The 13,287-nt window shown below is 42.4% G+C and overlaps 1 protein-coding gene across 3 annotated transcripts in view; it reads left to right on the forward strand.

The window, feature by feature from the left end:
* Ptpro (protein tyrosine phosphatase receptor type O) overlaps nt 1-13,287 on the forward strand; it is a 200,015-nt gene that overhangs the window by 126,116 nt on the left and 60,612 nt on the right. For all 3 annotated transcript variants that reach the window (XM_060384319.1, XM_060384320.1, XM_060384321.1), the window contains exons 7-10: nt 1,963-2,159; nt 9,086-9,206; nt 9,870-10,063; nt 11,147-11,258. In XM_060384319.1, coding sequence (XP_060240302.1) covers nt 1,963-2,159; nt 9,086-9,206; nt 9,870-10,063; nt 11,147-11,258 — 624 coding nt within the window. The remainder of the gene's footprint in view (nt 1-1,962; nt 2,160-9,085; nt 9,207-9,869; nt 10,064-11,146; nt 11,259-13,287) is intronic.

A 13,287-nucleotide genomic window follows, 5' to 3' on the forward strand; every position in this document is an offset into this window, starting at 1 on the left:
AGCCAAACACAAGCTAGTGTTTGCAGTCCATATTACTGACCAAGCTACTTAAGACATTTTATTTAGATTAATAACATCAAGATTTATATACATGTCACTGCGCTATGACTTACATTTGTGCAGGTTGAGGCCCTTTCCAAAGATGAGAATGTTGGTACATCCTTACATCAGCCCCCAAGGGTCTTATCAAGAGAACATTTAAAGCCTGTGTGTGACAGACACACACCTCACCACTGTGCCGCAGCCTCACTTCCTTCTAATATTTTTATTTTAAGACATGTCTTGTGCCATTTTCATGGTCATTCACCTTAGGTGCAGCTGTGCTGCTAAATCCAAACACTCGCTGTCTCCATGGTGTTGGACAGGGCATCCGCATCTCTGGGCTTCGGTTTCCTTACTAATAGGTTAAGGCGTTGAATCTCTTACTTTGTATGTATTTTATCAGTGCATGCATTTAGTATTGAAACAGGGCCTCATGTAGCCAATTCAGGCTAACCTCAAAGCCACTATGTAGCTGAAGAGGATCTTGAATTTCTGACTGTGTTGCCTTCAATTTCCAAGTGCGGGGATTACAGGTGTACCCCCCCCAGTTTATGGAACACCGGGCATCAAACTCAGGGTGTTGTGCATTCTAGATAAACGTTCAACCAACTGAATCACACCCCTCACCCAGGCTCTTTGCTCTTCTAAAGCTCACACAGTCCATCCACACGCAGCAAAGCTTCAGAAGCATTGAGTCACCTGCAGGAAGCTGCTCCACTGATAATTTGAAAACAAGAACCTCGGGCCAAATTTCAAGCCAACACTCTCCATGGGTCCACAATGCTTGAGCCAGGGAGCCATGTGCACGGCTAGGAACATGGCACTTTAAAATTGATTATTTGAGAATTTCATGCCTGCGGATAAAACGTTTTGATCAAGTCCAACTCCTACTCCCTAAAAGCACGGATTTTAAAAAATCAGACTTCACATTTATAAATCATGAATTTATTTCCTCATCCTATCTGTCTTAATTTCTTAATCTAAACTTGAGATTTAAGACTTTTCTCACAGACTTGTGATAAGAAACAACACACTAAGATATATAGTGCTTGATTGTAAATGGCGTATCTCGTCTTCACATGTCTTTCACAGTACTACTGCACTCACACCATTTACACTGAGTCTGCACCCGTCCTCTTTCGTGGAGCCACCTGCTCCTTTCAAACTAGTTTGCAAGTTGGAAGAAAGAAGGAAAGAAAGAAAGAAAGAAAGAAAGAAAGAAAGAAAGAAAGAAAGAAAGAAAGAAAGAAAGAAAGGGAAAGAGAGAAAGAAATGAAATGAAAGGGCAGACATAATTACTCCTAGGTAAAGCAGAAGAGGAGGTTTAGTGTAGACATGAGGGAGAGTATAGCCAGAAGCATCCAGAAGGGTACAGTGGGCACTTCCACAGAGAACCTCAAAATACAAACCTCCAAGTGCCACAAGCATCATCCAGGACTTAGGCCCAGACAGCTTGCTGCCGATTTCTTTAACGAAGCCACAGCCTGCTGTGGCAAAATTTAATTTGTTTCCACAAGATTATGGTAGCGGCTGATTTGAATCTCAAAGCAATTATTTCTAGAAAGATCCTCCTAGAAAAAGAATTATACACACTGAAGAAATGCCGCAGCGTCCCACCCTCTGTTTGATGAAGATTTCAATGGGATATTCTCCGATGTATCTGACAACTGAAATTCAGCCTGTTTTTATTATTGCTGCCGTTGACACTGCTATTGCTTAGGCCAGAGGGGAGGGGTAGATTTAAGGGCTGCAGTTGGGAGAGGGCAGACAAAGCAAGCAGGTTCACCCTAGTCTTCCTGTGAGTCTCTTTGTAAGGACACACACACACACACACACACACACATAACAATTAAACCTAGAATGTTCTATCTCAATCAGCTCATAGCATCGCTCCCTTTTGTTGTGATTTGCAATGTCCAGGTCCCACAGGCGAGTGGATTGAAGAACTAACTGAGAAGCCTCAGCATGTGAGTGTCCACGTCTTAAGCTCAACGACAGCCTTGATGTCCTGGACTTCTTCTCAGGAGAACTACAACAGCACCATTGTGTCTGTAGTGTCCCTGACCTGCCAGAAGCAGAAGGAGAGCCAGCGGCTGGAGAAGCAGTATTGTACCCAGGTAGGAAGCACGAGGACAAACCCACCAAGCCCCTGAACACCACGCGAAGCTCAGCCTGTGGTGATACAAAAGGAAACTTCACCAGCCACTCTGAGTTCCCCCAGGGCATGTGAGACACTCTCCCCCCTTTCCAGGAGCCAGAAAATGATGAGTATGGCTGGTCAGTTTCACTTCTCTTCTTTCCCTTTGTTAGTGATCATACTCTCACCACTTCCACTCTTACTCAAGGGAAGTTGCTGAATGCCTACTCTGTGTCAAGAGCTTGGAGGGACATGGGAGTCCGAGGGTCAGTTTGCAGCATCTCAATCTTGCAGAGCAGTGCTACTATCCAGTGAGAAGGACCAAAAATGAGTGTAGGATGACTGCACTGCATCTCAGAAGCCCAAGCCAGCAACTGATGATGCTTCTGAGTTCACAGAAGAAGGGTCTGATTGTATCCTGATACGGATCGTGAGAAAGGAGTATCAAAAATGGTCAAAGAAACACTTCCCGAGAGAGAGGACGGCCAAGCAGGAGAAGGTTCAGTCTCTTAGAGGGGTTTGGTGTCCACTGCACTTTCCCACTTCTGATTTAACTTTAAAAGTAATGCAGACTCAGTAAGACGAGCTTAAAAGCTAAAATACATAAACAATTAACAATTTTCTCCCCACCGACCCAAATACAAAGAGTTATTAAGGATAAATGAGACTAGACAGCCTTGGGGAAGAGTAGGGCAGGAGGAGAGGATGTGCAAATTATGGGTCCTGTGATTGGCTAGGCAAGGACACCCACAAACAGTCATTAGGGCAGGGGCCCTGTGCTATTTTCCTGAACTGCAGCTTTTCTTTTTTCTTCCTCAGAAGTGGAGCATGAGTAAGGGAAAGTATTCATGCACATCTGAGGCTTCCCTCTTGGAAATATTAGGCATCTGTGTGATTCAAGTGAAAAATTTTAAGTTGGTAAGATTGATTCGGTGCGTGGAAAGAGCCACAGAGGAAGATAGTGCAGCCAGTCCTGATGAGACCTGATAGGCTAGGGTAGAATGGAAGGGGAGAAGGACCTCCCTATCAGTGGGCTAGGGGAGGGGCATAAGGGGAGAAGAGGGAGGGAGGGTGGGACTGGGAGAAGATGAGGGGAACCACTACAGCCAGGATACAAAGTGAATAAATTGTAATAAATAATAATAAACTTTAAAAAAAAAAAAAGATTGATTGGGGAACCAGGAGCTTTGGCGAACTAAGCTCTTTAGAATGCTGAGATAAGCCCTTCTTGGAGGCTGAATCCAACCCTTGACTCAGCCAAATTAAGGAGTAAATATGCTAAACCGATCAACTAGCAATCACGGCTCCTTATTCAGTTCGTTGGTTCCCTTCCGTGAGCATACCCAACATTAGCTGGCTTTACCCTGTGGGAAAACGTATTTCCTTCATGGGCAGTGACCTGGAGCTCAACTGTCTAAGCTACATTTCCTTTTTGTATCTTCTAATGTAACAGATTATATATCTTTTGCCCCGTGGGCCCAAAGCAAAAGGTGTGTATGGCTGCTGTAAATTATAAATGATCCAAGAAAGGCCTCTCCAACTGGATTCTCACACCATTCTCTCGAAACACATCATTAAGCCCTTAAGGATTATGGATGGGCAAGAGGGCTGATGTTTAAAAGAGTGTACGGAGAGGGCCAGCATTCCTGGTGTCCTCTCAATTATTACAAGACTTTCTCATAGTGTTACACATCCAGCATCCATGTCCCCAACCCCCCGCACCCACTTACACATAATATTCAGATGGGAAAACTAAATTCAAATCTCCATGTGGATCTCCATGATTGAGGGGCTGCCTCAATCATGAACTCAGTTGACTGCTCTCTGATCACTCGCCCCTGATGATGCAGCCTTGCCAGGCCACGGAGGAAGCGGATGCAGGCAGTCCTTGTTAAGTCCAGGGACTTAACAAGCTATGGACAGATGGCAATAGTGGAGAGCTTCCCCTTTCAATGGACTAGGGGAAGGAGATGAAAAGAGGGTGGGACTGGGGGCAGTGGAGGGAGGGGGCTACAATCTGGATATATAATGAATAAGTTGTGAAGAAAAAAATTAAAATTAAAACAAAACAGGTAATGCTCAAGAAGGCTGGAGAGGTGGTTCACCAGTTACAAGTACCACCTGTGCAATCATGAGGCCCGGAGCTCAGATCTCCGGATCCATATACTAAGACAGGCATCCAGAAAACACTGGTAATGACTACTCTGAGAGATCCCACGACCTCTTCCAGCTGCCATGTGCGCAGGTACGCATGCTGGCCGAGCACACCCACTGCACTCACAGACACACGAGCAAAATGAAGAAATACATTAATTAATGAATGCAGGAATCAATTAATAATGTGTTTTCTTTTCGTCTCAAGGGAAGCTAGGTAGATGATACAGTTGGTAAAGCACTTGCTGTCCTAACATAAAGATCGGATCCTCTGTGTCACATAAAAAAAAAAAAAAAATTTATCTGTAGCCCTAAAATAAAAGTGGTCCCAAGTCAAATACATGGGAAAATCACTTATCCGAAATTATTGGGCTCAGAAGGATTCCAGACATGGAGCTGTGACAGGAGGGTGGCATATTTGTGTATACACAATGAGCTATGCAGTGGTTCGACCATAGTATACATGAAAGAGTCCTTTGTTATCTTCCCAGCTATCCTCCCTCTCCTCTCCCCCTCTCTCTCCTTTTATGTGTATGTGTGTTTTGCTTGCATGTGTGTCTGTGCAAGGGTGTGCATGCCTGGTGCCTGCAGAGGCCACATATAATCTGAGTGCAGTTTGGAGCAGTATTTTAACGTCTGTTCATGAGGTAAACGTTTATGATGTGAAAGTCACTATGTTGGTAGTATATCATTGCTCAGAGTCTTTCAGATTTTGGATCATTTTCAGGCCAGGGATGCTGAAGCTGTAGCTAATCGTCACAGTCACAATCCTCGCTCTCAAGGATTGAGCTGCTTACGCTACCTTGATATTCTCTGAGATACTCTGCTAAGGTTTCTGCTTTACCCATCAACAACACGGATGCTTGTGTGACCCTGTATGTAAAGTGGCTCCTGGGCAGAAGGCTGAAGATGAAGTCAATTCGGCTGGAGTCCTTATTTCATGACTCACAGAGCAAGGCCCCCCATCTCAATAGAGTGCTTACCATGACTTAAACCTGCCCTGATCATAAGTTCATTTTCTTTGTATGACTTTGCATGGAAATGAATCCTCCTTACAACCATTCTAGAGCTATTCCTTCAGAAAGATGTTGAACATGACATCACTGCATAGTCTGTGTTCTATAAGAAACCTTGTTAACTACCTGAAATAAATGTGCCCAGAGCATCCTCTCAAAAGACTTAGCACACCATCACTAATGTCAGAACTGGGAGATGAGTGCCACATGAGATACGCATGAGTTTTCATTCTTCAAGGCATCTGCCTTCGTCCGTGAATGCTGTTTGACTGCTTGCAGGAAAGCATAATAACAAAAGGACAGGAGCAGACAGAGGGACACATCAGCCTTTCACTGCATGAAGACATGGTGAGCCTAAGAGGCAGGATGTGTAAGGGGCCTCCCGGGAGCCACTCTGCTGGCTGGTGTCAAAGCAGGACCCCACCGGACAGGATTTGTCCTCACAGATGTTGGTGGCTCTGTGGTTGCTTTGTGCTGCCTTGTCAGGTAGGGATGGGATGGAGAGACAGCCAGCTTGACAGTCTAGAGGACAGGCTGCAGCATCTCATAAACGTGGGTTTCAGACTTTATCTACAGTTATCAGCTCGGACTCTCCCCTGCCTCCGTTCTCTCTTTACATGTCTGGGCGTTTTGCCTATGTGTGTGTGTGGTGCCTACAGAGGCCCAAATAGGTCATCAGGTTCCCTGGGGCTGGAGTTACAGATGGTTGTGAGCTTGCCTTTGTGGGTGCTGGGACTTGAACTGAGTCCTCTGAGAGGGAGAGAATTATATCTTTAACTGTTGAGCCATCCGTCCAGACCCCCCATGTGGTTCTTGATGTCTTCATTTGTGATATTGGCTGAAATCAATCCCATCTCACAGAACTATAATGAAGGTAAATAGCATTGATGTTTAACATAGTGTCTGAAGGAAAAAAAAAAGATAAAAGGGTCAAGGTTTGTTGTTATCTAGGCTTAGCTGATATATTTTGGTTCCAGGGAGAGTGGCCCAGTGGCTCTCTGGGTCCTGAATAGAAAAGCCCTACTAACCAGAATCGATGAACATCAAAGAGCTAGAGCTAATGAAGAAGGCATCCCAAGAGTGGAAGTAGGACATCTTAGACTCAGGGGAACCTTCGGGGTCACGACCGCTGTGTTCCCTCCAACCAATCTCCTTTGCATTTACGTATTGTGTCTTTAGCTTAGTAGGGACAGACAGAGCCAGGGCCATTTGGGAGGTCATACTGAATTTAGTGTAGTCATTGAGATGGAAGATTAAGCCAGCAACAGAAAAAAATTATAAAATGGATATGAATTAAGTGGAAAGATTTGTTGATAATGTATTATGTTTATTATATTAAGTATATATCATATATTATATTCATTAATATAGTAATTTTACTGTATTCACCATTTTGATACTGATTCCTTGGTAGGCTAGTGATTACTTAATTAGAAAAAATAGCACAAAAATCAAAGTGTAAATAATGGTTTAAACTTCAACAGATATTTAGGCATCCAGGGGGAGGTTAGATTTATGTTTCTAGTTTTTGGTGGTTGTTTTATGTTTTGCTTGCTTGTTTGTTTGCTTACAGAGACAGGTAGTTGCAATGGCGTTGCCCTCTCATCTTCCTTATAAAGTAATACGTGTTTTTTCACGTCTCTACCTTTCCTAAAGGGCATCATATTCCTAGGGTGAGTTTGTGACTGCCACGTATCTAAGTGGCTGCGACACTGGGTGTCCAGCGAACAGTTAGATACAAGTCCAACCTAAAATGTCATCAAATTAAAAGGGTCCTCCCTGGAACAGTCTACGTGATTGCGTCTTATGTTGGTCTAAATAGCGACACGAGTGATTAAGGAGCCAAGTGAGTGTTTGCAAGTGTGTCAGAATGTCTGAAACGTGCTGTAATGGCAAAAATAAAATTCTCTAGCAATTTTGCTAACATTCCCCACATGTGTGGTCCAACCGTACCTTATGAATACGTACATTAGAGAACAGTCTAGAAAACCACCTGCTGATACCCTGAGACTTGTGGGAAGAGAACAGAAAGATTTGAGTCTGTTGCATGTGCTCTTCTGTTGAGTGGACAATTAATCCAGTGAGTGGCCATTAGTTCTGTCACACAGAATATAATTTAACAAAACAGTATTGTTCTGTCGTGCACACAGCAGGCACTGTCTCTCTTGATTCATTTTTTTTTTTTTTACTTTAATTTTACTTTCTAATACCATAGTCTCAGATAGCCCATGCTGGGCTATCTCTAACCTACTATATAGTTCAGATTGGCTTTGAACTTGTACCCTTCCTTGCCTCCAGCTCCCAAACTCTTAGGATTCTGCAGTGTGCCTCCATTCCTAGTACACATTCTTGTATCTGTAGATAACAGCCTTGCCAAGTAACTTCGGTAAAGAAATCTGAATATCGGTAAGATAATTTCTTAAAGGGGTATAAATAGGCAAAGAAGGTGAGAGGATTAATTAACTGTTCCTGTGTAATCTTGTCTCTCGTGCCACACCAGCTTGGGGAACGGGGTAGGCTGCATTCTAATCAAATCAAGACATGACTAATAGACATCGCCAGCTTCTGAAACACATTGAAATTCACATCACCAGTACTGTTTATCTTCATAATTTTAGTGAGACTTTAAAAAGCACACTACAAAGTGCCAAAAAATTATTATCCATTAATTTTGTTCATTCCTGTAGGAGTTTTGCATTTTATGTGACCCAGAGGCCCAAACCATTGATCCTAAGAGTTAATGCACCTTATCCTCTGGTCTAAGCACCTCACAGCTTTAAGGAACATCATCGCCTACATTTACAATAATGAAAAAACAACAAATTAAGTAAAGTATAAACACATCCTTGTGTTTATACATAACGAACTTTAGATTTTATTTCAGTCAATTTGAGGAGAATTAGTTTGTCCCACTGACAGCGTATTGATATGAGAAGCACTAACTAATATACAGACATGCACACAGCATACACACATACACTTGAAACCCACTCACTTCTTGGACCTTTAACTGAAGCATCAATCCTGTACATGCTGGTGTTCATCTTTAATCAGTCTACCTTGTTCATAGGTGTGCTCTGCTATTTCTCTCTTTATCACACTGGTAACACAACCAGTAAAAATGGAGACCATAAACAGGGTCTCTATGACATCATCTTATAAGGTTACAATAGACTTGCAACAGTGCTTTCAGCTGTGCCTTGACTACTCTGCGCTTCTCCTCCCAACAATAAATATGAGCATCTGACCTTGACCATTCTCTGGCTTTGCTTCTCCATCTATTAAATCAGAGATCTGAATAGATAATCTCTGAGGTCATTTCCATCTCTATAATTAAATATTATGTGCTTCTAAGTGACGAGAGACTGCAGAGAATTCTGCATTGATCTTGGCGTGTCATCGGCTGACACCACAGTTTACGATGTCTAGCTACCCTCATGGTTATTCCTGATTTGATTATAGTTCTAGGAGCTCTGGTGTGCGGTTACACTCGACAGTGATGCATAGGGGCCAGCCCATGGGGCATATTAAATCCAGTCATGGAATTTCAAGGTCCTGGGTCTCCGTCTGAAATCACATAAGCTATAAATCATCCTAATTTTCAGATCTAACCTTCCTCATCATGATGCCAGGTTTCAAAGTCAACTGTTACGTTGTTCTAACGACCTTCTGCAGCTTTTGTGGCCCACTCTGAAAGCCTAGATCTACATAAACCTTATCGGTTGTTTACTTTAAGGTGAACTCCAGCAAACCTGTTATTGAGAACCTGGTTCCTGGTGCCCAGTACCAGGTTGTGATGTACCTAAGAAAAGGCCCTTTGGTTGGACCACCTTCTGATCCTGTGACGTTTGCCATTGGTAAGTCATTAGCCACAAAAAATAATGACCTGTCATTGCCAGACTACTGCTTAGAAGGGTGCAGCCTTCAATCTGAATTTATTATATATGGAAGTCATGAGGGTGTGCTCAATATTACTGCATCAGACTATAAGTTTTTCAATATGTATGGGCTATAATTTCCAAGCGATACCTCCCCTATACAGAGATGAAACCAAAGGCTGTAGATGTTCTAGTTACTTAACATACATGATGTAGTGTATACATATAACCTTCCCGTAAACCTTAGCCATAGCTGGATCGACCCTTCGTAATATCCAATACAGTGCAAATATTACACAAAGGGGTTACTGCGCTGTTTGGGGATGATTTTTAGAAGGCTGTGCCTTCTCGGGACAGGCGCAGTTTCGTGGGGGATGGAGGACAAGCCTCCATCCATTGTTCACTGAAGTAAATCAACAGATTCTAGTGCCTGCTACTGTGGAGGGCTGACTACCCCAAATAAGCATATTTGGAAGGCATCATTATAATTGGGGAGAAAGGCAGAAGTAAACTTATATTTACTTTGTTTTTTCGTGATGAAGTTAAGAAAATGACAACCTTGATTGTTCAGGTTGAAGCCACTGTGAAGATACTAACGCCCCTTCCTGATTCTCTCTTTCCTCGCCTTTTACCCTTTCTTAGTTCCCACCGGGATAAAGGATTTAATGCTCTACCCTTTGGGTCCCACGGCAGTAGTACTGAGCTGGACCCGACCTTACTTGGGAGTGTTCAGGAAATACGTGGTTGAAATGTTTTATTTCAACCCCACCACCATGACCTCAGAGTGGACAACCTACTATGAAATAGCAGCAACCATCTCCTTGACAGCATCCGTGGTAATCCTCCCTTAGCTGGTGCACTCCCATGTGAATGGTCATGCCTGGGTCACAAGTATGTCAGAGGATGAAAGTCATCTGTAAATTAGGTCATTTTGGAAGTAAGCATAGGCTGATAGCTATTTTGAAGGACTTTGGGTTTTTTACATTGTTGTTGTTGGGTCTTATTTAATATCATTAGTTTGGTTTTGTATGATATGGTTTTGAGACAATCTCATGCATGTAGCCAAGGATGGCCATGAACTTCTGTGATTCCTGATTCTGCTTTGACAGTGCTGGGATTGCAGGCAGGCAGGCAGTCCAGGCTACTCTTGTGTTTTGTTTGATTGCTAGTCCATGGCTTTACATTTCTTTTGGGTTAATATTCTGTCTTGGTCTTTGGAGAGAGAGAGATGAAAAGAGAAGACAGAGACAGAAAGAGATAATTGTGCAACTAACTTTCACGCCTGATGATAATTCTCTCTTAATGAGTTTTTTCATTAAGAGAGAAGAGAAGAGCTACTCCAAACTTAACTTTTCTCTCAACCCAAGAGTTTCCCTCTGGTCTTCAACAGTTGACTGAGACACTGTCTCTAGTTATGACTCCTGTTGGCATGTACAATGCATTAAATACCTGTATCGCTCGCTAACCCATTTCTTTCTGAGACTGGATTCATTTTGCAAAGTATAAGCTACCTATGAATAGTGTATGAAGCACATAGTTGCTCCCAAATGGCAGTCTGGTCACTGCCACCCAACAAGATTGCTGCTCATCATCATGATAAAGAATATTATTCCTTTTCCTAGAATCAGGGAAACATATGTGCAGACACTTATAAATAAGTGATATTTCATTTATTTCATTCTGCAGTATACGGAAATGGTGAAGTAATACTCATATTTAATGTCGTTTAAAAATTATATAACTCATTTCATCTTATTTATGGCTCATTTCACTTCAAAAATAATTCTAAAGACATAAAAAAGAAAACAAAAAGGTCTTTGTTAATGTTTATCATGACCCAAGGGAAGTAAATCAACTTCATAAATATTGTTTTCCTCTTAGTCTTTTGTCTCCTGATTTTTTTCTCCATCCTTATTCAGAGAATAGCAAATCTATTGCCAGCATGGTACTACAACTTTCGGGTAACCATGGTGACATGGGGAGATCCAGAACTGAGCTGCTGTGACAGTTCCACCATCAGCTTCATCACAGGTGAGTGCTGGAGGAAAGGGTCCCATGAGAGAAGCCATCTTGAGCAGGTACCAGGGGGTTCACATGCCCAGGAAGTACCAGTTTAGCCATCGTTGCACTGGCATCTTCATGGAAGATACAGCTTTAATTCTGGTCTTTCATGATTTCATTGATAAGCACTAGAAATGAAAGTATGATCTTAAAATCCACAGTTCCTGCCTTTGGCATTCATTTATTTGGAGTCACCGCCCTTGGCATGTGCTCTCATCATTCTATACCATCACCGGCTGCCCTCTTCTGACCTCCATGGACACTGCACTCATGAGCTTATAACCTCACATAGATGCCTTCATGCACATGAATTAAAACTAAAGTAAATCTTAAAAATGAAAGAAGTACTAACCCTCGTTGTTTGGACTAACATTATTCAAGAAATTTCTTTGGACTGAGAGCTGTATTGGGAAAAGAGTGCAGATAATGAATGGTAGTGTGCTGTTTTCTTTGGTCTCTAGAATGCAGCATACTTTCTGTTTCCTATGTCAATAGTCACACTCCAAGGGGCAAATGAGCAAATCCTGGAAGAGGAGGCAGAGCCATCGCTAGGTCAGTGCTGTGGTCAGCTCTCCAACTACACTAAAAGGCACATGTTAAACTGTAATTAAACCTCACTACAGCACTAACTCTTACATGGGAGCTCCTTGAAGAGCTGCTTTCGGAGAATCGGTGCCCTTCCCTCCCCACACAGGACAACGACCTTCCAAAAGACTTGGCTTCTACACTGGCTCAGCTCGTTTCTGGTTGCAGACTTTTGGGCCAACCGTCTCGATGGCTTTGAACTTCCGTTTCCCAGCAGCAGAACTCTCCAAGATCCTGTCAACTGACTGGTAGAGCAAAAGTTCGTGAATTAGACTACTGCCTTCACAGTCTTCAGCAGAAGCAACAGTGACTTAACAAGAGTCAGGGTTCTGTCTGCAGTACTGTGCCTTTTAAAAACGATGACCTGGGTCTGAAAAGATGGCTCAGCAGTTAACAGCGGCGGCTGCTCTTGCAGAGTACCTGGGTTTAGTCCCCATCACCCATGTCAGGTTGCTCATAACCATCTATAACTAAGCTCTAAGGCACCCATCGTCCTCCTCTGGCCTCCTTGGGCACTGCACTCATGTTCACAACCATCCCCATGTACACATACAGACACATAATTAAAAATAAGAACAGAATCTTTTAAAGAGATAAATTAAGGCCTACTGGGAATGTATCAAAGCTTAAACAGTTTTAGGTGGGATACACCAAGTCCAGATAAATAATCTATGTCCATAAATGATCTAGCTGCCTTAGTGACTAATTTATTACCTCCAATAAAGTGATCCTTGAGAATATCTCACTTTTTTCTGGATGAACAGATTAGTGAAGCTGACATTAGTTGTTTATAGTTTTATCACAACTGTTTTCACTTCTCCTGTCTGAAAAATGGATTTAGTAATAGCACAGTGTAAGAATTAAACTATTGCCATATAGATCATTAAAATATAGTAGCGGGGTGAGGAGACAGCTCAGGGGTTGAAGTGTTTGCTGAGCACAGACAAGGATCTGTGTTCTCTAGGAGTCAAGTAAAAGCTTGATATGGCTGCATCTGTCTAATTCCAGCATTCAGAGGTCTGGGAGATCTCACTGGCTGAACACGGTGAACTCCAAGCTCAGAAATGATGTTATCTTAGATAGATAGTTAGATAGATAAATAGATAGATAGATAGATAGATAGATAGATAGATAGATAGATAGATAGGTAAGTAGGTAGATACATAGATAGACAGTTAAGGTAGATACATAGATCAATACATACATACATACATACATACATACATACATACATACATGACAGTCAGCCAGATAGATAGCAATAGAGCAAGATGTTCCTTTCTACCTCTGGTTTATGCATGTATATGTGTGAGCAAGCACACTTATTCCCCGACATACGCACACATGTACTCCACACAAACACCACATATCTACAAAGAAATTACACACACACACACACACACACACACACACA

Source organism: Meriones unguiculatus, chromosome 5 (assembly GCF_030254825.1).
Source record: "Meriones unguiculatus strain TT.TT164.6M chromosome 5, Bangor_MerUng_6.1, whole genome shotgun sequence".
In the NCBI taxonomy this organism is placed as follows: Eukaryota; Metazoa; Chordata; class Mammalia; order Rodentia; family Muridae; genus Meriones; species Meriones unguiculatus.